The sequence below is a fragment of the Thermomyces lanuginosus genome, assembly GCF_041956635.1.
Source record: "Thermomyces lanuginosus strain ATCC 200065 unplaced genomic scaffold VTN49scaffold_27, whole genome shotgun sequence".
Lineage (NCBI taxonomy): Eukaryota > Fungi > Ascomycota > Eurotiomycetes > Eurotiales > Trichocomaceae > Thermomyces > Thermomyces lanuginosus.
This window is the reverse complement of record NW_027192361.1, coordinates 127,079-149,418: the sequence shown is the minus strand read 5'-3', so window position 1 is coordinate 149,418 and position 22,340 is coordinate 127,079. Positions and strand designations below refer to the sequence as shown.

The following is a 22,340-nucleotide window of genomic DNA, read 5'->3' as shown; positions in this document are numbered from 1 at the left end:
TGCAAACAATCCAAGCAGAACTCATAATCCACCGTAGTGGTGCTTTCGTGCCTATGATGGCTGGATCGGCCACAGCAGTAGATGTGTCGTCGTCGGCCAATGGTGCCTGGGAGTATGCGGTGCCCCTGACAACGGAGGTGCGTGCCCGTTTGCATAGGTGGTGGACAAAGTCTGACTGGAAAGCAGTCAAACGATTCGACCCTTCGGAACGGCTCACTAGAATCGGGGAACGCTCACACGAAACCCACGACCCGTCACCGGGCCCCCAGCGCAATGTCGCAGACCCGCAATTCCTCCCGGTCACGAACGAGACATGATTATGATGGGTATGGACGTGATATCGGCCCATCAGGGTCTCGAACGTCCGGTGAAAATGTCACCGTGCGCAAGACGGATACGGCTGGCAGACCGCTGGACCCCGAGGATGATGATGATTTCTGGATCCACCGAGATAAGCTGGCACGTATCGAGAGCGAGGAACTGCAGCAGGCGGCGATGCGTATCCAACGTCAGGTACGGGCAAGTAGCAAGTCCAGCAGCGCAAGGGTGCGCAGTCATGACTCGCAGAGCATCAACGGAACAGCCGCTCCGAATGAACAGATAGAGCCGTGGCCCGCTGTCAAGCGGCAACAACTCGACTCGCCAATCCCCCTGGAGGACGAGCCTCAGACCCCGACGGACGCGGAGAGAATGAACTGGGACCTGCGCCGGCCGGAAGAGATAGCAGCGGAGGCGTCTGCAGCGGACAGCGATAGCTCCAAAATGTACAAGAGTCCCGGGCTGAAGAAGAGCACGTCTCGGATTCCGGTTTTGACGACAAGTCCGCACCCGATATCTGCAGAACAAGTTGATCGTGAGTTACCTTCCATACAACGCGCTCGCACCCGCACTCTGGGCAGTGGAGACGACGAGAGCACATCCAACCCCAAACCCAACAGCGTGGCCAACCAAGTTGACAACCGAGAAGCCTCTCCGGACAGTTCCACCCCTACGGCATCGTCCAGCCGGCCTGGCAGCCGAGGGGCATCATCGCAGCTTCAGACCCAGGCGTCTCCCGCCAAGCGACCGGCAGCCAAAAGCGTCTCTTCCACGACGGGACGAAAAGCCTCAGGGCCCTCGAATACTCGCAAGACAACGACATCGCAGAACTCTCGGTCGACCAGTGCGGATAAACGACCCCAGACGCGATCCGGCGATCATCGACCGACGACCTCTGCCAACTCCCCCGAGGGAGACCCGCCATGGCTGGCGACGATGTACAAGCCGGACCCGCGACTCCCGCCGGAGCAGCAGATCCTGCCTACGCATGCCAAGCGAATGCAGCAGGAGCAGTGGGAGCGGGAAGGCAAAACTCCGTCGACGTACGACCGCGATTTCACCCCCTTGGCCGTGCGACCGGACGAACCTCCGCGCAACTCGACGACATTGGATCAGGAGAAGGAGAATACCACGACCTCGTCACCTCCAGAAGAGAAGACCGAGGAGGCGCCCAAGGAGGACTCGAACGCGTGGCCGCTCAAGTCCCCAAAGACTCCGGAGCCGCCGCGGCCGGGCACCAGCGGCACAAACTACAGCACCATGCCCAAGGTGCAAAATACGCCGCCAGTGGTTCTATCTACAGCGGCCGCTCAATCGTCGCCGTCATCGCCGAAGGCTCCAGCCGCGGCCGAGCAGGACGACAAAGTGGGCAAAGGATGTGGATGTTGCATTGTAATGTGAATTTCTCATTATTTCTTTTCCCCCTCCATACTATTATCCTTAGCTGTTTTTCATCTAGGTTATACCCCCTTTCTCATCAGATGCTATTGACTGATTTTAATCAGTCCACTTGGTCATATGTCTCATTATCTTGCTTTTCCTTTGTCCTTTTTTTCAGCGAGTCCGGGCTGGTTTTTTGCTCTTGATATCCTCGTCGGCGACTTGTGCTTGTGCTTCTGGCGTCCGTCTGTAGTTTATCGTTCCTTTGATTTCCTTCTTGCCAATATTGAGATCAGATCTTTTCTGGCAGTGTATATGTGGTTAGGGTTAGCCATTCGAATCGATGAGTTTAACCAAACCCGTGGCAAAGTTCGTCTTGGTCGGGCACTCTCAATTGATCTCTCGTCCGAGAACGGAATGCGCATTTCCATCCTGCATCCTTTGCCCGGAGAAGACGTGTAATACTTCTTACCTGTCGAACCTTCGAAGACCTGAGCCTCTCCCAATGATGATGCCCGCGATTTTCGTTCCCGGATTTCCCTTCCTTACATGCTTTCATACCGTAAACGATTTGTCATGCTCCAAACCTTACTTCCTAAACAGGACTAGACTAGACTTTCTTAGTAATCGCCTTCCCGCATATTCGGCAACGATCCTCCCGACTGCCCCCTCACGTCATCGGGGTCCATTCGACCGCAAGTTTTCTTTGAGCCGACATCATACCTATCAGCGCGGCGACGGACTTACGGTTTGCCTCATTCCAAATCTCAGCAGCAATTATTATTTCCGATCTATTGATTTCAAGGTAGATTACTAATATATGAAATTTGGAATCGTCTAGTGGTTTTGCTGACGGGTATAAAGTTGTTGAACTTGCCCCTTGTCAACAACTTGTTCCTTTGTCCTACAGAGTACAACCACATAAATTCATAAAAGATAAAAGCGATTGCGATTGCCCTTCCACATACCGAGTCAATCAATACCGCCAAAATTTCGTCCATATTCTCGAGACTGTTTGGCACCATGTCCGTCGCCGCTGCGAAGACCAAGGCTCAGAAGATCATCGACGAGAACAGCGTCGGTAAGTCCATTTCTTCCCCACTCTTGTTTGAGGGGTAGCGATGCTCATACCAAGTTTGTGCAGTTGTCTTCTCCAAGTCCTACTGCCCTTACTGCCGAGCGAGCAAGTCGCTCCTCGCCGAACTAGGTGCGAAGCCGTACGTGCTGGAGTTGGACCAAGTTGGTATGTTCTTTTCCATTCTCAGTTTGTGGTGTCGATGGAGATTAATAAGCGGTATAGAGGACGGACAAGACATCCAGAACGCTCTCCAGGAGCTCACCAACCAGCGGACCGTGCCCAACATCTTCATTAACAAGAAGCACATCGGCGGGAACTCCGACTTGCAGGCGATCAGGGGCGAGCTGCCGAACTTGTTGAAGGAGGCGGGTGCGATCTAAATCTCGGTTTATGGTTCTTATTTCATTCTGTCGGTTTGGTTCCTTGTATGGGATAGAAATGGGTGCATGATTAGAGAGTCGTGAATTATATTTTACATGATTATGAAGGATTTATGGGGTAGTCTGTAATGTACATCTAGACAACCTTTTGAGTGATTGTTCCCACTGGCCGCTCTACAATCCCCATGACCCCGTCGACGATGCTCGCCCGCGCCGGCTCGCTGGCGACAGTTTTGCCGCCGAGGTAGTTCAGCCAGACGGCGCGGCTGACGCGCTCGTCCGCGACACGGCCCAGCCAGCGCATCCGCTGCTTCGGGTCCGCATGGAATAGCACGTCGAGCGTGCCCTGCTGATCGCGCAGTAGGAGCAACACCTGACCTTTGGGAATCGCCCGCCGTGACCCGCCGCCCAGCACGGCCTTGAATTCATTGACTGAGCGGCCAAACGCCTCGTCATCGTACTCGGTCGGTTCAGGGCGCTCCTTGCCTTGCTTCTTGGCTTCTTCCTTCGCACGGGCGGCAGCCTGTTGCGCTTTGTTCGACATCAGTCGCACCCACGAGTCCCGCATGTGCATAAAGTCCGTGTTTCGCGTTGGCACGATCCTGATCGCCGTGCGGATGTTGGCCTCCCGCAAGATCGACGACCAGGCTTCTTCGCTCTGATCCGCGCTCAGCAGCTTCTTCTTCAACGCTTCTCGTTCCGTTGACACTAGCGACGTGGCTGCCACGCCGTCTGCCTCTGGTACCGGCAATGCGGACGATGCTGCGCCCACCGCCGCTGCCGCCGCCAGAGTCGGCTGAACCCCCGTCGCGACCAGCTTTTTCTGCAGATTTGCCAGGTCCGACTTGGCGATATACAGTCCTACCACGTATACCTGGATGCCCAGGAACGACACCGTGCGGGGGCCTAGCCCCAGCAGTTGGTATTCTTCCTCTGCTTGTGGCGCAACCGTCACGTCCTGGTTCGGCTCTAGCGAGAGCTCACTAATGTCCTTTGGTAGCCGAATCGTGCTTGGGAACGTCGGCACTGTGCTATTACCCGTCGGTACTTGTTCGACGCCGTCTTGTCCTTGGATCCGGATCACGGAGGGGCTGCTAGGAAATTCGCTCCCGGCTGGGCCATCCAATTTAATGCAGTTGCTTTGAACCGCATCCTGCTTCTTCTCATTCCCATCTTTATTATCCGCAATGTCCGGCCCATACACCTTGATAGTTGCGTACATCGCCACCGCACACGCCGCCATTCCCGCCGCAGAGAGTATCATCCGCCGCTTGTACTGTGCCGTCGGGTCACTGGGTCCTGATCCCGATCCCGACTTGGACGAATTCGTCGACATACGTAGCGGGTTTTTGGTCGATGCTCGAAGTGCTTGTGACGTCGAAATGGGCCGTTGGTTGAAAGCGCGCTGCAGGCGGCTCTGCCGCAGACAGAATCCGCAGCTGCGCCATGTCTGTGCACTGGACCGTGATACAGCGGTTGGATTCATGTTGTGCAGACCGCCGCAACCAAGCTTTTCTCCAGCTCGCTGGGTGATGCACAAGTAGCTCGTTGCATGACAACATGCGGAGTTGGTTTCGGATAGCTTCATCTGGGAGTCACGTGATCAAAGGAAACCCTGATCTGCTTGGAGATCGAGTAAGCAAAATGCTAGGCTACATCGAATCCGTTTCAATCAGTCATTACGACGAATATCATGCGCTATGCAGCTATCAGAATGGTCATCGTGCCATGATCATCATTCCTCATTAGCGATATTATACCGGCGACTATGCGCCAGGCTTCGCTCAAGCTTCCGCTCGAACATGGCGGCTTCCTCGTCGGCGCCTTCATCGCCCTCTGCCGGGCTATTCCGCCCGTAAACTGTGCGAACAAGGCCTGCGACACCGGCCTCGCCTACTTCGATTTTCCCCCGCGGGCCGACAATGTACTCCACCACCTCCTCACCTCCTTCTGTCTCCCGGATTTTCACCAGATATCCTTCCTTGCACATCCGTTGCAGCAGCCGGTCCGTCCGGTCTACTGGAGTGTACGTCTCTGCGTTTGTCCGCTGCAGGTATCGCTCCAGCTTCTGTTCTGAGATGGACCCGCCACAGAGTGTAATCAGCGAGATGATGAACGTGTACAGAGCTGTGTAGCTTGCTTCGGTGAATGTTGACGGAGCCCGGTTAGGGGGGAGAATTTTCGGACTCCGGTATTCTGACGGCAGAGTGCTGCAGAGGATCCATGATTTGGTTGTCGTTGACTGTTTTTCGACTCGTTGTGCAGCTGCAGTTATAACATTAGAAGATGAAACTTCTGTACGGGAAAGATAAAGACGCACCTCTCCGCTCTCTAACTGTAACTTTCTCCTTTGCTGGTAACTCCACCATTTGCATTCCAAACAACGCGCGGAGTTCCTGCTGCGCGCGGTCAAAGACAGTTCTGAACTGTCGCGTTCCTTGCTCTCCAAACACCTTAGCGTTGATGTCTGTTCGCCGGATCGGTTGTCGGGAGTATTCGCATGCAAGCGCCAGGCGCACGAGCTTCTTGACAAACACGTCTACGCTACTCGGCGCGCGCGAATCTCCATCCTCTTCCGCGTCGGAAGACTGCCCGTGCCCATGGGTATATTCTTCATCGGAGTCTTCGGGGTCTCGTACCTGGTTGGGGAATTAGCTCCTAGTGCCTCGATTTCGCTATACTTCATTGACCTTACCCCACGACGACCGCGAATTGGTGGCATGTTTGGTTTTAAAACGACGAGTTGAACCGACTTGATAACCGAGTTAATTCGCAGTCAGAAACAAGGCGATAAAGCAAGTGTCGCAGACGCGCGACGCGCCAAGCATTATGCACGGATCACATTTCCATTTCTCCTGAAAGAGAAACCAATCGTTTCTGATTATATAATCATGTAACTATTCCACGCTCTATGAAGGACATGCACACCGGAGTTTCATCTTGTCGGATAACAACAGGACTGCTCATGTTAGCCAATCTCAAGGGTTTCTGATCATATCCGCGGAAAAATAAAGAGATCTTCGTAGTTGATGTAACATAGCCGGCTCAAGACATTCAAGCAGCTGGAGTTGGCTGAAGCTCGTGGTGTTGATCAAGTCCCTATCAGCAATTCGGTCCGTGCCCACCCGGTGATAACCGAGTGTAGACGAGATAAAATAGAGTCGTGTTCCTGCAGGAACTGCAATAGAGATCTAACTTCATAGTAACTTCTGGAAAAACATGCTTTATTTTCGTAGCTGGTAGTTTGTAATCGCCAACAACACGAGCATGTTCTAAAAACAAGTGCCGGCCCGAGTTTAACCTAATCACCCCCCTAGTCCACCGGTTCGGAGTGATAGGCCGAGCGCGTCACCATGTCCCCTATCAGGCGTAGCCGACTAGGACGAAGTCGTCAACAAACCTCGTGTTAGTAGCATTTTATGTACCGGATAGAGGGGTAGAATATTCCATTGCGAGTTTCTTTCCGTCTTTTCCACTCTCTTCAACCTGTACATTCTCCTTTTCGCTGTGTAGACTCGCATCGGGACCAATTCCGGGCCTCAAATTTGACGGTATCCCACGGAACAGCAGCATTGAAAAACACATATCGTCCTTACAGGAGCCATGGCGAATTCAACAATGCAGTTGACATCCTCGTCAAAAGACAGAAGGCAGCCATGGAATGAGACACCGTTGATAGAGTCGGCGGAGCTTTCCAAAAGAGCTCAATGGTGGGTACATTTCGAAATGCAGACCCTTCGTTGGTACATTCAGCTGCGACGTGCTGACCATGAGTAGCCGGATATTCCTAAAACTGGAGCTTTTGCAGCCGGGCGGCAGCTTCAAGTCTCGGTATGTTGTATTTTCTTTACAGATTTATTAAGTCTATGGAAAAGGTCTACTAACGCGCGCAGGGGCATTGGAAATCTGATCCTTTCATACCTCTCTGACCCAGCGAACCATGACAAGAAACTGCACTTTTACAGCTCCTCCGGCGGCAACGCCGGGTTCGCCGCGGTAGTTGCTGCGCGCGACCTTGGCTGTCCATGCACGGTGGTGCTGCCGACCAGTACGAAGCCAATCATGGTCGAGAAACTGCGCTCGGCCGGCGCCACGGAAGTGATTCAGCACGGCGCAAGCTGGTATGAGGCGGACACGTTTCTGCGGGCACGGTTCATCGATGCTCCGCCTAATGATCCCGCGGTGAAGAACGTCTATGTTCCGCCGTTCGACCACCCGTTGATCTGGGAAGGAAACTCGACCATGGTCGAGGAGATTGCGGCTCAGCTGCCCCCACGAATAAATGAAAAAGGGGAGAAGATTTTCCCTGCGGATGTGATAATCTGTAGCGTTGGTGGCGGCGGGCTTCTCAATGGCGTCATTCAGGGCTTGGAAAAGTACCTACGAAGGCACCCGCAGCCAGAGGGTGCCCGGGATATTCAGGTCGTGGCAGTGGAAACCAAGGGGGCGGATTCACTCGCGTATTCGCTTCAGAAAGGCTCCCACGACTCGCTGCAGGCCATCACGTCCCAAGCGACAACTCTTGGAGCCCTGCGGGTCTCGGAGCGAACATACTCGTATGCGCGTTCTCCGCCCACCGGCATCACGGTCACCAGCGTGGTTCTGTCTGACGCCGAAGCGGCGCGGGGTGTTGTTACCTTAGCGGATGAGTGTCGGTTGCTTGTCGAACTGGCATGCGGAGTGAATGTAGACGTTGCGGTTGGACCACGACTGAAGGAGGCCGTCAAGGATCTCAATCCTGACAGTCGTGTCGTAGTCATTACTTGCGGTGGAAACGGCATCAGCCCCGAGATCGTGGCCGAGTACCGACACCGGCTCAGGTTTGGGTGGGACGAACCTGTGATGGGAGATCAGAAGGAAGATTAGACAAGTCTGTTAGTTTACGTGTAATGTACGAAGCACCTCCTTCTGCAGGACGGCTTATTGCTTGTTTCTCCTGTCATGCACGATACGGGCCGGCGTGAGTAACTATTCATTGAATTCCATAAAACTGGTATCAAACGTACGAATATGGTCTAGACAAAACTCATAGCCATCTACTGGAATCTTCACCGTGTGCATATGTAAAAGAAGCCCCAAATCCACCCAAGTCGGTCTCTCAAATGGAACATCAGTGAGGCACGGCTCCAGTGTAATATACTTGTCGCACATGAGACGCGTCCATCATTCGCTGTCACTCGCACTGCTGGCCCCTTCCTCCCCTTCACTCTCTTGTTGAACACTCTCACTAAGAATATATTCGGCCTTTTGCAACGCTTTCTTGATTTCCGGGTGTTCGGCGTAGACCAAATCAATCGGCTTTTGACCATGCTTGTTCCTTACCCGGGGATCACAGCCGGCTTCGCACATCATCTCAATCATGGCCAACCCAAGCTCGGCGTCCTTCTCGTTCGCGAACCGTACCGCCGTATGCAGCGGGGTGTCCTGGTCGACCCGTGTGACCGGGTCACATTCAAAGTACTGAATATCGAAGAGAGCATCCATGGTGTCGTCTGCGAGGGCGCACAGCAGTGTCAATTAATGTCCTCCTCCAACCGATTGGGCCCGGTTATTGTCACTTACAACTGCCGTACATGGCACAGATATGAAGCGCATGGTTACCCAAGGCATCCTTGACGCCGTTAAAGAACTCCGCAACTTCCTCATTTGTCTTGTCCGACATGTCGTTCAAGACCTGCTCGATCAGGTGCGGTTGATCTCGGCGGCATGCCTCAACCACGAGTTCTCGCGGCGACGCACCCTGCAAGGATGGACTTGTCAGTTGAATTCAGATTTGTGCCGGAAGGCCGGCAAAACGCACCTCATCTTCAGCCATGATTGCGCCCAAGCTTCGCTCTGATCACTTTATCCCAATGTGGCCTCGCAAACCTAATGTGTGTGTTATTCCAAATTACCAGGATCGTTCAAAGGCGACTGTATCCGAGCAGCGTGGTGGAAGATTGGCGTTTGTTGACAAATCAGCGGCCGCGGTGCGGAGTACGAAACTGCTACAATGATGGCGAGAAGACACGGGGAAGTTAATTGCGCAGCTTACCGTCCGTCAGACGACGGCTGGATCATTAACCAATGCCGAGAGGATCAAGGCTCGGACGTCCAGGCCAAATAATCGAACTCTGCTAAGACGGTCTAAGAGCCCAGGTTACGCCGACTCCGAGCGAAGCCCATTACGCCAGTCGACACCGGAGATATCCTAGCCCCGCTTGTGTGGCGCAGCAATCGGCGATCCTGTGGCGCAATCATCCGGCACTAGCCACGGCATGAATCGGCATGTGAAAATCAATCCTCTTACAGACCAACAACGGTACAAACACAGTTGTGGTGATGCTTGGAATTGATACTTCAATATCCTCGTAAAGAATCGATATCCTTTCCCAGTTTTTTCCTTGGCCTGTGAGAATTGTTTCACCAAAGATTCCAGCTGATTCGCGAGCATTGTCACGATGACTTTGACTTGTAGGTGTCAACGATTCCCCTGGCCAGTACATCATTGCTGATCGGTCCATGCAGTTTGCCCGAATTGCAGCAATGCCCTCACCATCTCCCGTGCCGATCCATCCAGTCAATATCCTCTCGGGGTGAATCGCTTTGAGTGCCGGACATGCCCTTATCAGTACATCGTGGACTGCGCATACTACGAGGACACCATGATGAAACGGAAAGAAGTCGAGGACGTGTTCGGTGGGAAGGATGACTTTGGAGGAGATACTATGGCCAGTAAGTTCTTCGCGTGAATCGATGCTCAAGGATCGAAATAAGCTGGGTCTGTTGGAGAGATCTGGATCTGACTGATCTTCTCTACCTTCTCCAGCACAATGTCCATCGGAGACGTGTAATGGCGATCGGGCATATTTCTTCCAGCTGCAAATTCGTAGCGCAGATGAGCCTATGACAACTTTCCTCAAGGTGAGACTTGATCTGTCCACACGAGGATGACGGCGAGAATGCTGATGACATGGTGGGTAACTCGTAGTGCACCACCTGTGGCACACGCTGGCGAGAAAACTAGCATGGAATTTTTGGGTATCTGGAGTTTTGGAGTTCTAGGCCTTTGCAATTGTCGAGAAATGCATTGCCAATTAGCCATTTCATTGTGATTATGTTATCAGGTCGATTTTACATTGTTATCTCGAGGGCATAAAATTTTTGGACGATACCCCGCGTCGCCGGGCTGAATGAAGGTATTTTCTTTTTCTTCATGCGTATCAACCTTCTTCCATGCCAATCTCCGGCACTAGATCAGGGAACGGAACCTCTTCGAGACCCGAGCCTCCAAGGTCCAGCTCTGAAAAAAAAATTTTTTTCTGATGCTGTCGAATTGTACCCAAGGTTTCCACAACCCCCCATTTGGGTGGCAAGGCAGATTCTTTCTTTCCTTTTTAGGGCGACATTTTACCCCGCCTAGCGGCATGGTAGACGCTCGTTAAGCCCTAAATGATAGGGCTAACCGTAGAACCAATTTTCAGAGATACGACACGCACTGGAATCCTGTTGGAGAATTGAGGGCAATGCGACACTGAAAACCCGGTCCACGACCCTCAATCGGTTCGGTTGCGGTCTTCGCCGTCGACAGAATTTTCACTCTTCGTGGGCTCCGTGCAAGAGTCATCGCTGGTGCCAGACAATTGTAGGTGGGGTCAAACGCCGCCTGGAGCCAATAGTCGTCGGCCGGCTGCAAATCGACCAACTCCAGTGGGCTAGTTGCCTTCTCGCTTGCCCCTCCATATAAGACTTTCCCCTCCATCCCCTCCCACAAAAATTTTTCCTTCTTTCCTCTCTACGTCCGCTTTCAGTACGTATAAACCCTCCTCCTTGCCTCCCTCCCACTTTTTCCTTTCATCCATCTGCTAACTTCTCTCTCGGGCTCAGCTTGTCTACGCTCCCGGCCGTAGTTCCTGAGCAGTTCGGTGTTTCCTAGTCCTATCACCAGAAAGCATCCGTTCATCACACCGCCACCATGGGGTATGTTTTTCTCTGCATCAGATCGATCGCGATGGACAGCGTTCTGACTTGGTCGACAGTAAGGAAGAGCGTTCGCACCTCAACGTCGTGGTCATCGGCCACGTCGACTCTGGCAAGTCGACCACGACTGGCCACCTGATCTACAAGTGCGGTGGTATCGACCAGCGTACTATTGAGAAGTTCGAGAAGGTACACTCCCATCCTCGTTCCTTCCGTGTTCGAGCAGACGGCTAACGACGACCCCAGGAAGCCGCCGATATGGGCAAGGGCTCCTTCAAGTACGCCTGGGTGCTTGACAAGCTCAAGTCCGAGCGGGAGCGTGGTATCACCATTGATATTGCCCTCTGGAAGTTCCAGACCCCCAAGTATGAGGTCACTGTCATTGATGCCCCCGGCCACCGTGACTTCATCAAGAACATGATCACGGGTACCTCCCAGGCCGACTGCGCCATCCTCATCATCAACGCCGGTACTGGTGAGTTCGAGGCTGGTATCTCCAAGGATGGCCAGACCCGTGAGCACGCTCTGTTGGCCTACACCCTGGGTGTCCGCCAGCTGATCGTTGCCCTGAACAAGATGGACACTGTATGTTAACCCCGCGCAACCTATAAACTACGAAAGTTCAAACTGACAATTCCAAAGGTCAACTGGAGCCAGGCCCGTTACGACGAAATCGTCAAGGAGACCTCCAACTTCATCAAGAAGGTCGGCTACAACCCCAAGAACGTTCCGTTCGTCCCCATCTCCGGCTTCCACGGTGACAACATGCTGGAGCCCTCGACGAACGCTCCTTGGTACAAGGGCTGGGAGAAGGAGGTCAAGGGTGGCAAGGTCACTGGCAAGACCTTGCTGGAGGCCATTGATGCCGTCGAGCCCCCGGTTCGTCCGGTCAACAAGGTATGTTGCGAAGTGATCATCTACCTTTCGGCAGCATATTCTAACATGCAATCTAGCCCCTCCGCCTGCCCCTGCAGGATGTCTACAAGATTGGTGGTATTGGTACCGTCCCGGTCGGCCGTGTCGAGACTGGTATCATTGCTCCGGGTATGGTCGTCACCTTCGCTCCCAACAACGTCACCACCGAAGTCAAGTCCGTTGAAATGCACCACACCTCCATCCCCCAGGGTCAGCCTGGTGACAACGTCGGCTTCAACGTGAAGAACGTCTCCGTCAAGGAGATTCGCCGTGGCAACGTCTGCGGTGACTCCAAGAACGACCCGCCGGCGGGTGCCGACTCCTTCAACGCTCAGGTCATTGTCCTGAACCACCCTGGCCAGATCGGTGCTGGCTATGCTCCTGTCCTTGACTGCCACACTGCCCACATTGCTTGCAAGTTCGCCGAGCTGCTGGAGAAGATCGACCGCCGTACCGGCAAGTCGGTCGAAGACAACCCGAAGTTCATCAAGTCTGGTGATGCTGCCATTGTCAAGATGATCCCGACCAAGCCGATGTGCGTTGAGTCTTTCACTGACTACCCGCCGCTTGGTCGTTTCGCCGTCCGTGACATGCGTCAGACCGTCGCTGTCGGTGTCATCAAGAGCGTTGAGAAGTCCAAGGGCGGTGCTGGCAAGGTGACCAAGGCTGCCCAGAAGGCCTCTAAGAAATAAGCGCATCACGTGTGACGATTTCTTGTTGGGTGCTTTCATGGTGGTTAGAAATGTGAACATAGACTTGTTCTAAAAATGCCTTGCAATGAGCATGATGATGACCCTTTTTTACCATGGTAGGAGTGGTTTGCGAATTTAGTTAGGGCCTCAATCAACGGTTTGCTTCAATCGTCCCGCTCTTGTCAAGTTGTAGAACGGTGGCCCTGGTGTTCGATAAGCAAGACTTTTGATGCCCAAGCACATTCCCAGGAGGATTGGTTGTATCTCGTATGGGCCCAACTTGTGTTCAAACTTTGCCGTTTCCCGATAACTCAGTAGGCAATCAAACGATGTTTTCTCGACTGGCAAATTGTGCCCACATATAGCAACTAGATAAGCCCGTGCAATATTTACTGATGTCTATTCCGTGCTCTCGTACCTCGTACAGACGGATCTACAGATTGGATAGCAGGATTTTAACCGTAGATGGTGAACTCCGCAATTATCCGTTTGTCTGGCGGTCGAAGTATATATCTTATCTCATAACGGCCTGTTGAACTGATTGCCCGAATACCTGAAGAATCTCGCACACTTATCTAGGTTTCTTCGTTCAATTTTGTCTTTCGTTGCCTATCGTTTCCCATGTTCCTATCGTGCGTTGGGTTTGTCTAACCAAGGCATATGTGTAAATGGGTGTCGCTCCTCATTCCCTCTGCTAAGCACCAGAGAAAGTGGACTTGAAAATGACTTCTGTTCGCCAACTCTGCCTGTCAATCCTCACTAGTCCTTGCTGTATGGATGTGTCAGCCTGGCAAAACTCAACATTGATGACGAATGCAACTCTTCTCTATGAACAGAAAGTATCCCATAAAGGAACAGTTCCATTATCTATTAACCAACACTAACGACTGTTGTTCTATGAATAAGAGTATCAGACAGGAAGAATAAGAAGCCAAAAGATGGAACACCAAAAAGATTTTAACACAGAAACGAATTCTCGCTGTAGGAATAGGAAAGAAAAAAAAAAAAAAAAAAAAAAAAAGAAAGGACCGACATGACCCAAACAATAAATAATAAATGCGTAAAGGAAGGACAGGAAAAAAAGGAATCATGTACAAGAAGGAAAAAGGAAAAAGAGAAAAGACCCGATTTGAAAGACAAATTAGTAAGGAGGACGACCAATCCCGCCACTGCTGATACGCCGCCGCTGAGAGCGCGAGTTTTCGGCCGTTGCGGATCCTGCTGCTGTTAGCCGAGGCAGGGAGCCGAAGCTGTCCTCGTTTTCGTTCTCTTGCTCACGGTTGGTGAGGCCCTGGAGCAGCTTCTCCGCTTCCGATCGCGCCTCCGCAGCAGAGCCGCGATGATCAGTAGTTGGGGAGGGTGTAGAGGAGGGAGGCGCGGAAGTCTTCCGCATAGCAACTGGCGCTGGCAGATATGGCTGCTGCAGATTGGTGCTCGACCGGCTCTTTCGTTGTGCAAGCGACCGTCGGTGGCCGCCCGCCTCGGCTCCGGGTTTCAAGGAGCCGGTGGACTTACGTGGGCCAGGTGCAGTGGACGGGCGGTCTGACTGGGATCGTTGTGAGAGCGATGACTGGCGAGAGAGGTTCGCTGAGCTAGCCGTGTCACCGCTGCCGGGGAATGCGCCCGGGACGGACAGGTTCGGCGGCAGTGGAGGCACCGGAGGGATGTCGTTAGAGTCGTCCGTGCTTGGAAAGGCAGATCCCTCGCTCTCGTCAGTTTGATTATGGGCGGCGGCGGGAGGCGCCGATGCTTTTGGCGTCTCGGATCCATCTCGACTCATCCGGCGGACACTCTCGCCCCGGATAGACTGGGGCCTGCTTTCCGTGTTGATGTCCGACATGGAAAAAGTGGCGCTCATCATACTCTCCGTGCTTGATGTGGCGTCGCTATCGGCAGCATCCATGCGGCTGCGCAGCGGACTCGAGCGCCGCACTGCCGCAGTGTTCCCACGACTGACAGAGAGCATCCGTTTGAGATCATTGACGCGGATGGTCGGGTCACCGCTCGAAGCTCCGGGGCTGCGCCTTCCTTCCGTGTTGCGGAAGCCCTCGAGACTGAGAGAACTGCCCTGGCCGAACACACTGGGCGTATGCTCTCGGCGTTGTGCTGTGGGCGGCGACCCCGCGCTTTGCAACGAGCCGCTCCCAATCCCATTAATCTGGATATAGCTTCGTCGGGCCGATGTGCCGTTCCGTGACCCCACCGACGATGCCTTTGCCGATTCCTCTTGCACGGCTAGACAAGCTTCCCGAGACCATGGGGAGAATAGCTGCTCTTTGATGTCAGTGGGAAGTGCGAGTTCCTGTGGCATTCCCGACACAAATCCGAACGCCTGACTGGCTGACGTCCTGGGTGGCGAGCCAGGAGGGCTCGATGACGCACTGAGCAGGGACGCTGCGTAGGCATTCTCAATCTGGTAGATGAGCTCGTCCCTCGCTGTAAACGGAGAGCACACCGTTTGAGGAGCAGCATGTACAGGCCCCGAGGCCACACCAGTGATCTCGTCGATCGGAAGTGGAGGCGCCTGCAGCTGATCCAGCCAGACTCCGTGAGACTTTCTCTTGCGAATCTCTCCCTGAATAGCGATCCCAACTTTGGACGATTCAAAGTCAAAGATCCTGCTAAGTTCTGAAAGATAACCGTACACTAAACTGCTGACGTTGATCTGAGCTGTCACAGAATCGAGCAATTGACTCGTTGACAGCCCCTCCTGAAGTTTCAACACCATCGGTAGACCGAACTGGACAGCATTAATTCCCAGGCGCTGGATCAAGCTGCTAAGTAGGAGATGCATGAGGAGGATCTCCGAGTGAGTTGTCGCAAAATCAATTGAATTGTCGTAGATGGCCAGGTGCAAGAGCGATATAAAGTTGTTGGCAGCAGCTTTTGATGCCTTGTCAACCTGTGCCTGCGAAATGGAAATCCTTTGCCTGGTAACTTCATCCGTTTCTTTCCTCGACTGCGAGCGACTGTGTCGGCGGACGTGCACGGGCTCTCTAACTTTGAGGTTTGTTGGCGTCGTTTCTGACATCAGCCAGTAGATGAATGCATCCGCGTACGCCCATCGCACTTGAGAACTTGAATCACGTAGCAGACCTTGACTGCCGTCCCAGACTTGAATCCCGACTCTGTTCCGTGTCTCCATGCCCTGTCCGGCAATCGACTTTTTCGTGTTTGCAACGACGAGCACCTGCTTGGCCGCTTCCAATGCTGCAACTTTGGCAGCGGCGGAATGAGCCGACGTTTCGAGCGGCTTTTCACTTGCGGCGTTGTTCGAGGACGCAGATGATTCAGCTCCGGTTCTCGCGGTTGGTTCCGGAGTAGCGTCTGACGACGGAGTCGAAGACACGACTCTCCGCACGATGGTTCGGACCATGTCAGATATCTGGTCGGCATAATAAATATGGGTAGCAAGGTTGCCCGTGCATTGTTTGAGAAGCTCGGAGAGTCTAGTTCTCCTCGATGAAAAGTTTGGTGCAGCAGTCGAGTTATTCTCGGACCGGTCATGCCTATCATTTTCGGCCTTTTCTCCCTTGGCACCATTTTCAGTGGGTTCACTTTGGGACTTGGGCGAAGGTTGAGGAGTTTGGAACAGACGGAGGATTTGCTGCACAAACACAGCCAAAACATCGATGACACTCAATCCAATTAGATTGACAGGTGACTTCAAGACGGAGTCGACCAGCGATGCTATGATGATCTGCTGACCAAGAAGATGCTCTTCAAACGCCATGTCGCGCAAGATTTCGACCGCCGTGACCAGGACAATGAAGCGGTCCTGGACGGGGCACCACTGAACGACCATGTCGAGCAGGATCTTGGCCCAATCATAGCTGTCCATTACTTCCTTCTCATCGGTATGATGTTTGGACACAATGAACTGTAGGACAAGACCGGCTGCTGTGCGGAGTTGTGTACGATGGCTACCTGCCACAAAGATGCGTTCCAAGCATCTCAAGGCCAGAGCTCGAACCTCCATTTCTGCGACTTTGTCAGCGTCTGCGACGGAGCCAGCGGCCTCCGCAACGTTGCCTTCGATTGCATCCACGGTGGGCACGTTGGCCACGCTCGGGTGACGACGCCGTGGCAGCTCTCGTTCCGGTTTCCCACCTGGAATTTGCGGCGTCGCTCGTAAAAATTCCGCGACGTCATCGCCGTTTGCGTAGAGGTTCTCTAGGATTACCGGCACAACAATTTCTAATTGCTTTCCGCCATCGGCTCCCAGCGCCTCTGAGTTCACAACACACTGAATCGCTCTCAGGCCTGCCTTCCGCCAACGAAGGGCCATCGGGCGGCTCAGGGTCGTGCGAGAGGGTAAGTGGGACGCCGAAGACGCAAAGTCCGCATATGTTCGAATGATGCCATGATATTGAGTGGCATAGGCGTGGTCAGCGGCCAGGACCGCCAAATCTTGGTTGTTGCATAGTGTTTCGAATGTCAAAATGGTCTCCTCGACCATGGATATGTCATTGGAACGAAGGACATCCTGAATTGCGGAGAGAACGAAGTGCGCATAGAGCGGCAGATCGCGTGGCAGTTTCTCAATCAACGCGGTGAATATCTGCAAGGCGACTTGGACGTTCCTGGGCGCCAAACAAGGCTGAGTCAGCGGTCTGCGGGGAGCTGTCCATCAAGCGAGCATGAACTCACCCATGCCTGCCCCTCCAGGTATCCCTGGCGATGCGCTTCTGTAAAAACGCACCGACCTTGAGTAGTTTGCTCCGCCGCGTGCTGGCATAGTAGAGCAGATATGACAGTTCGCTAGGATTTGGTTTCACATCTTGAACGCCCTTTTGATAGCGGGGGAAGCACTTGAGGACGAGCACCTGGTGCTTGGGACGACATTTCTGGCGAACGGTATTCATCACAGGCGCGAGCCGCAGGGGGCCACAAATTGACCGCTGACCAAGACTAAGGATCCGATTCCATACAGAGCGAGCATCGATTCGGGAGGCGCAGATTCGACGCGTGGGCCGTGGTTATTTAGCAGAGAATTGATTTCTGTTGTGAGGCTCTTGATGATGTGACCAGGCGCAAAAGGGGCGCTTGTCTATGCTGGTGCTTGTCAGCGTGTAGGGGGGGTGGAGACCAGGCTACCTGAGGCGATGAAACAGAGGGATTCTGCCCAGATTAGCAATCGAGTTGGGGGCGGAGCGCCGGCATATTCAATGCACGAGCAAAACCTGGTAAGTTGGAGCTCTAATACAGTATTTGAACGATTGGAGATTCCTGGAGGCGACTGCAAATCGATGATGTCGAGGACCTCCGAATGACAAAATAAAATCCGGATAACGCGGATCGCGAAGGGCACGTGACACTCAATCTGCCTCGGAGGACCCTGAACAAACAGCCAAGAAAGAATACGTCAAAGTAAACAATAAAACCAAGATGATTACTGTTAGAGAGCTTGGATCTCGAATTTCGATTATCCAAGGTTAAAACTTGGAGTAGTATGCTAGCAATAGTGTGTCATCATGTTCAGGAGCCTGACTAGCCGGGAGGGGTGCCAACCCACAGGTCATGTTCTGATTCCCAGAGAGTGTGGGAGGCAGAGTCAACAAGACTGCTTCTCGTCCTGGACTGTATGACGCGTCCGGTACGCTGCGGTCGTCAGCAGCAGACTCGAGACTCCATGTTGGCGGACGGCACGCCATCCGCTTGAACCCATTTCAGGAGAATGGGATATGTACTGTAATTGAAGGCTCGAGCCGATAGGATGGTAGATGATATAAACGAAGGACAGATTATTCTCTCCACAAACGAGGCTGTGGAGCATTTATGCATGTTTCTCCGGATCCCCAGCGGTATCTTTCCCATGTTCTTCCGTCTCCAATAAACGCTCAATGACCTGAGGGCGGATGATATCCCGGCGGAACGACTCCTCCTGCAACAATCGCAGGGCTCGCAATGTTGCTCCAGGATGGGTCAGGAACTGCGCATACTCCGGAGTCTTCCAGTACGAGTAGAGGTAGGCCAGATAAGCCTGAAAAGCCTGCGCATCTCTCGATACCGTGGACCTGTCGTTGTCCTCCATGGAGCCCTCCTCTGCAGCGGTGGAAGTTCCAAGCAAATTGGGAAAGTTCACCGCCAGGTGTGACAGATAATGTGGATTGGCGAGGGAGAGGACGAACTCGAGCTCCATGGTAAAGCGTGGATTGTTGAACGATGGGTTGGGCGGAGCGGGAGGTTGGGATTGGGAGTCCATGATGGGGGGAAAGTGGAGGAAATTGGTTTTGTCGACCGGCGATCGATACCTATTATCTGAATCTTTGTCGAAGAATGGATGCAGTCGTAGATTGACCACCAAAGTCCAAGGTTTCTTGTTCTTGCAAGAGACGTCGCAAGCTCCTCCGCTCATGCATGTCAACATTCAAGCGTTTCACGTGACTTTGAGTTTTTTTTCGGAAATATCCGGATCTGCGTTGCCAAGCCTGCGGAACTGTACCAGTACGAGTTTTGATACCGTATGAAGAGCCTGGGCACTGTGGGCTGTGGCAACCATCGCAGGAATGAGAACCGTTGCGGTGCAATGGCCAAGCCAGACCGGAATGCCAATGCATTGAGTCGCAGCTATAGTAAGCCAGTTCATAGACGTCCTTGGATAGTTGACCAGCGGCAATTTGACTGAAACGGCTTCTAGCAATCCTTGGCTCGGCACGATATCCATAGGCTAAATGCCGACGACTTCATTGACTTGCTACAACTTTCGCGACTATTTCTTTCTTATCATAGGGCACGGAGTATCTTTATTAAGAAGCATGAGGTGAAGTCAGGTTCGAGTATGCAAGTGAGACAGCCGCGACTCGAGAGAGTTGCGAGGCTGCGTGGGTTCCGATCCAACGACGGAAAAAAAAAATGTTGAATGTCAGAAGCTGATGGGGAGCACGACTTCACTCTGAAACCCACGTTTTTAGACACTCCAACAATCATCCACCGTCACCTCATCAAGCGACAGTAACCTACCAGAAATACGGGGTACATAACATGTGCGTACATTCCCCGTACCGAGAACGGCTAGTCCGTATCATACACTGCATACTAAACCTAAAGCGGAACTCTCCGAGTCACGAGGAATGATTAGTCATGAGCTTCGTCGAACTTTTCCGCTTTGGTCAAGGGGTTCCTCTCCCCTCAAGAGCATCGCAATTCGCTCCTCTTCTTCATGCTCAGATAAATTTCTCTGTAAGCCCGAGGCAGGTGTCGATTCTCGCTGGTTGTGTTTGTCGACATCACTGTATTCTTTCTGTCCTCTCTCCACTGGCATTGGGCCAGTAGTGTTGCATACCCTAGCAACCACCCGGCGATCCTCCCCCGGTCCGCCGTTCGGAATCCACTCGGTTGCCCGCCCAGGGGCACCATTTCAAATAATACTAAATATCAGGGGCCTCTGATTCCTCTCCCAAACCCATATCCATTTCTTAACAACGTGCAAGCCGATCGCGGGACCGCTGTGAGCGCAGTGGACTGCCTTCTTGTGCGGTACACGTCAACTCATTTGCAGTTCGCCCTGAAACGGGCAGATTGCGACCAACAACTGAGTGCGCCGGAGTCGTTTCAGAAAGGTCCGATCAACCCCCGTGGTCATCTCCTCGCCTGTGTCCTATCGCGGACCCTCTATCGCTGCTGAGACTGCCAATTGTGGCTCCTTCGCTGTTCTGCTGCATCGGTCGAGTCCTCGTTGCCGCCGTGCATTGAGCCCTTGTTGGATTTCGCCCAGTCCAGCTGTCCCGCTGCTTATCAGTGGATTCTCTGCCGACGCAAGGAATCAACTCCTAGACCAGTCATATCCTTCAATCATGACGCTCGCTCCAATCTCTGTGCCAGGTTGGTGACCTTAAATTCTGCAATTGAATTAGAAACTTGATCCATTCCACGACTCCATTTCATGCCCCTTCGTCATCACGAATTCGTCTTCATCCTCGTCGAAAGCCCCCCTGTTTAAAAAGAACAGTTTCGCACTTCCTGTTTGAACTGCTTTACTGACCCCGTTGGTGTTTCTCTTTGTCTAGACCGCAAGGCATCCCCCAATCTAACCGTCAACTTGGGTTCTAATAACCCCTTCCGGAACCGCGCGTTGTCTTCTGGGGGACCGACCTCTCCTCGTCCAGAGAGACCGCGGTCGACAAATCCTTTCTTGGACGAGACGGAGCTATTGTCGCCAACACAGTCTGCTCCAAGCGGAAAACCATCGTCACCAATGTCGGATTCGTCATCGCCTCCCGTCAGCCATGCGGCGGAACTTTTTGTGAGTGACTTTCAAAAGCATCTCTTCTCAATGAAACCGTATCTTTACTGACTGCTTGTTGCTGCGGCAGGAAAACCTCTCACTAGACAAGTCCAAACCCAAGGAGCGTCGGCCGCCGCCACCGCATCCCGATCGGCCTTTTCCCCCTTCCCAACGTCCGAAGGACCGAGACGGACGTCCTGGTTCCAATGATGATGACAAATCGCGACAGCCTCCTCGACCGCCGAGAGAGTCGCGACCTCGGCCACGGCGAAATTCGGAGTCCTCTTTGTTGGAAAAACCCAAACTAACGCCGGAGGAGGAGAGACGACGACGAGAAGCTCGGCGTCATCACGACAGCAAGCACCGGTCGAAACGTCAGACAAGTTACCGGCTGGATGTCATTGATAAGTTGGATGTGACATCTATATATGGTACTGGCTGTACGCAAGGTTACTGTGCGATCTGAGCGTCGTAGCACTAACAGGGTGTTGCAGTGTTCCACCATGACGGACCGTTCGACGCATGCAATCCCCATCGGAACCGGAAGCCTCGGACAGCACCGTTGCACGCTTTTGCGAAGGACTCCAAAAACATGGCTGTCGGTGGTTCCGGCCCTAACAACTCGGAACTGGATCTTGCCCTGTTTCACGGGCAAACGGCGGAAGGATATCTCGACTACAATACCGGAAGTAAGAAGCCCCAGTCGACGGAGTTTGATCCGATGTCACGGGTCGAACCCGTGCACGGAGCGGAAAGTATGGGGCTTGGCACGTCGACTTTCTTAGAGGGAACGCCGGCAAGTCGAGCTGCCATTGAGCGTCGAGACAGCGAGGCAGAGAATATGGAACCGTCAGGGGGCGGTCTCCAGCGCAAAAAGAGTCTGGCGCAGAGATTCCGGGGCATCAACAAGAGCGCATCTGCGCGACCGACGCCGCCCGATGCCATGACGAGCTCTGCTGCCAGGGCCTCGAGCTCCAACCGCGCGAACGACAAGAATCCTTTTATGACAGACTATGACGCAGCCTACGACTCTAAGACGGCCAAGATCGAGGAGGCCAAGATGTCGGGACGCAGTCGGGCGTCGAGCAGTCCGAAGCCAGCAGGAGGGCTTGAGCGAAGAACGACGGATGAGCGTTCTCCAGAGGAGAACAAGGAGAACAAACCTAATGGAGGAGGCGGTTTCATGACCCGGATGAAGAGCTTGCGACGGCCTCGTCCGGAGCGTCGGATGCCATCTGAATGAGGATGAGATTGTGTGCATCTGTGATACTATGTGTTTTTGACGGTTGGGCGTTGGGCTTGGGTTTTTGTGTTTTTGGTCTCGCTTTTTTTTGCTTTTTGGCAGCAATGCAGCTCGATTACCTAATTAGGAAGTCGCTATAGTAATCGTT

General features: G+C 53.2%; 12 protein-coding genes across 12 annotated transcripts; 7 read left to right on the top strand and 5 right to left on the bottom strand.

Moving 5' to 3' along the window:
- Positions 1-53: 53 nt before the first annotated feature.
- On the top strand, positions 54-1,719 carry VTN49DRAFT_2260 (uncharacterized protein; the record flags this gene model as incomplete). Its single annotated transcript, XM_069409966.1, has 2 exons — positions 54-137; positions 187-1,719. The coding sequence occupies 2 exons, from the start codon at positions 54-56 to the stop codon at positions 1,717-1,719; spliced, it is 1,617 nt and encodes a 538-aa protein (XP_069268818.1).
- Positions 1,720-2,721: 1,002 nt separating this feature from the next.
- Positions 2,722-3,156, top strand: VTN49DRAFT_2259 (uncharacterized protein; the record flags this gene model as incomplete). Its single annotated transcript, XM_069409964.1, has 3 exons — positions 2,722-2,779; positions 2,843-2,941; positions 2,999-3,156. 3 exons carry the CDS (start codon positions 2,722-2,724, stop codon positions 3,154-3,156), a joined length of 315 nt encoding a protein of 104 aa, XP_069268817.1.
- A 136-nt stretch (positions 3,157-3,292) lies between these two features.
- Positions 3,293-4,642, bottom strand: VTN49DRAFT_2258 (uncharacterized protein; the record flags this gene model as incomplete). The annotated part of the gene is made up of 1 exon (XM_069409963.1): positions 3,293-4,642. The coding sequence occupies one exon, from the start codon at positions 4,640-4,642 to the stop codon at positions 3,293-3,295; it is 1,350 nt and encodes a 449-aa protein (XP_069268816.1).
- A 249-nt stretch (positions 4,643-4,891) lies between these two features.
- Positions 4,892-5,878, bottom strand: VTN49DRAFT_2257 (uncharacterized protein; the record flags this gene model as incomplete). Its single annotated transcript, XM_069409962.1, has 3 exons — positions 4,892-5,421; positions 5,477-5,795; positions 5,852-5,878. The coding sequence occupies 3 exons, from the start codon at positions 5,876-5,878 to the stop codon at positions 4,892-4,894; spliced, it is 876 nt and encodes a 291-aa protein (XP_069268815.1).
- Positions 5,879-6,759: 881 nt separating this feature from the next.
- Positions 6,760-8,022, top strand: VTN49DRAFT_2256 (uncharacterized protein; the record flags this gene model as incomplete). Its single annotated transcript, XM_069409961.1, has 3 exons — positions 6,760-6,866; positions 6,934-6,987; positions 7,050-8,022. The coding sequence occupies 3 exons, from the start codon at positions 6,760-6,762 to the stop codon at positions 8,020-8,022; spliced, it is 1,134 nt and encodes a 377-aa protein (XP_069268814.1).
- A 297-nt stretch (positions 8,023-8,319) lies between these two features.
- On the bottom strand, positions 8,320-8,971 carry VTN49DRAFT_2255 (uncharacterized protein; the record flags this gene model as incomplete). Its single annotated transcript, XM_069409960.1, has 3 exons — positions 8,320-8,648; positions 8,719-8,896; positions 8,957-8,971. 3 exons carry the CDS (start codon positions 8,969-8,971, stop codon positions 8,320-8,322), a joined length of 522 nt encoding a protein of 173 aa, XP_069268813.1.
- Positions 8,972-9,596: 625 nt separating this feature from the next.
- Positions 9,597-10,200, top strand: VTN49DRAFT_2254 (uncharacterized protein; the record flags this gene model as incomplete). The annotated part of the gene is made up of 3 exons (XM_069409959.1): positions 9,597-9,609; positions 9,664-9,870; positions 10,127-10,200. 3 exons carry the CDS (start codon positions 9,597-9,599, stop codon positions 10,198-10,200), a joined length of 294 nt encoding a protein of 97 aa, XP_069268812.1.
- Positions 10,201-11,110: 910 nt separating this feature from the next.
- Positions 11,111-12,722, top strand: VTN49DRAFT_2253 (translation elongation factor EF-1 alpha; the record flags this gene model as incomplete). The annotated part of the gene is made up of 5 exons (XM_069409958.1): positions 11,111-11,115; positions 11,175-11,304; positions 11,362-11,700; positions 11,758-12,012; positions 12,069-12,722. The coding sequence occupies 5 exons, from the start codon at positions 11,111-11,113 to the stop codon at positions 12,720-12,722; spliced, it is 1,383 nt and encodes a 460-aa protein (XP_069268811.1).
- Positions 12,723-13,863: 1,141 nt separating this feature from the next.
- Positions 13,864-17,587, bottom strand: VTN49DRAFT_2252 (uncharacterized protein; the record flags this gene model as incomplete). Its single annotated transcript, XM_069409957.1, has 2 exons — positions 13,864-17,305; positions 17,373-17,587. 2 exons carry the CDS (start codon positions 17,585-17,587, stop codon positions 13,864-13,866), a joined length of 3,657 nt encoding a protein of 1,218 aa, XP_069268810.1.
- A 911-nt stretch (positions 17,588-18,498) lies between these two features.
- On the bottom strand, positions 18,499-18,927 carry VTN49DRAFT_2251 (uncharacterized protein; the record flags this gene model as incomplete). The annotated part of the gene is made up of 1 exon (XM_069409956.1): positions 18,499-18,927. The coding sequence occupies one exon, from the start codon at positions 18,925-18,927 to the stop codon at positions 18,499-18,501; it is 429 nt and encodes a 142-aa protein (XP_069268809.1).
- An 878-nt stretch (positions 18,928-19,805) lies between these two features.
- Positions 19,806-20,349, top strand: VTN49DRAFT_2250 (uncharacterized protein; the record flags this gene model as incomplete). The annotated part of the gene is made up of 2 exons (XM_069409955.1): positions 19,806-19,841; positions 20,104-20,349. 2 exons carry the CDS (start codon positions 19,806-19,808, stop codon positions 20,347-20,349), a joined length of 282 nt encoding a protein of 93 aa, XP_069268808.1.
- Positions 20,350-20,518: 169 nt separating this feature from the next.
- On the top strand, positions 20,519-22,192 carry VTN49DRAFT_2249 (uncharacterized protein; the record flags this gene model as incomplete). The annotated part of the gene is made up of 4 exons (XM_069409953.1): positions 20,519-20,546; positions 20,732-20,967; positions 21,038-21,380; positions 21,444-22,192. 4 exons carry the CDS (start codon positions 20,519-20,521, stop codon positions 22,190-22,192), a joined length of 1,356 nt encoding a protein of 451 aa, XP_069268807.1.
- Positions 22,193-22,340: the final 148 nt, after the last annotated feature.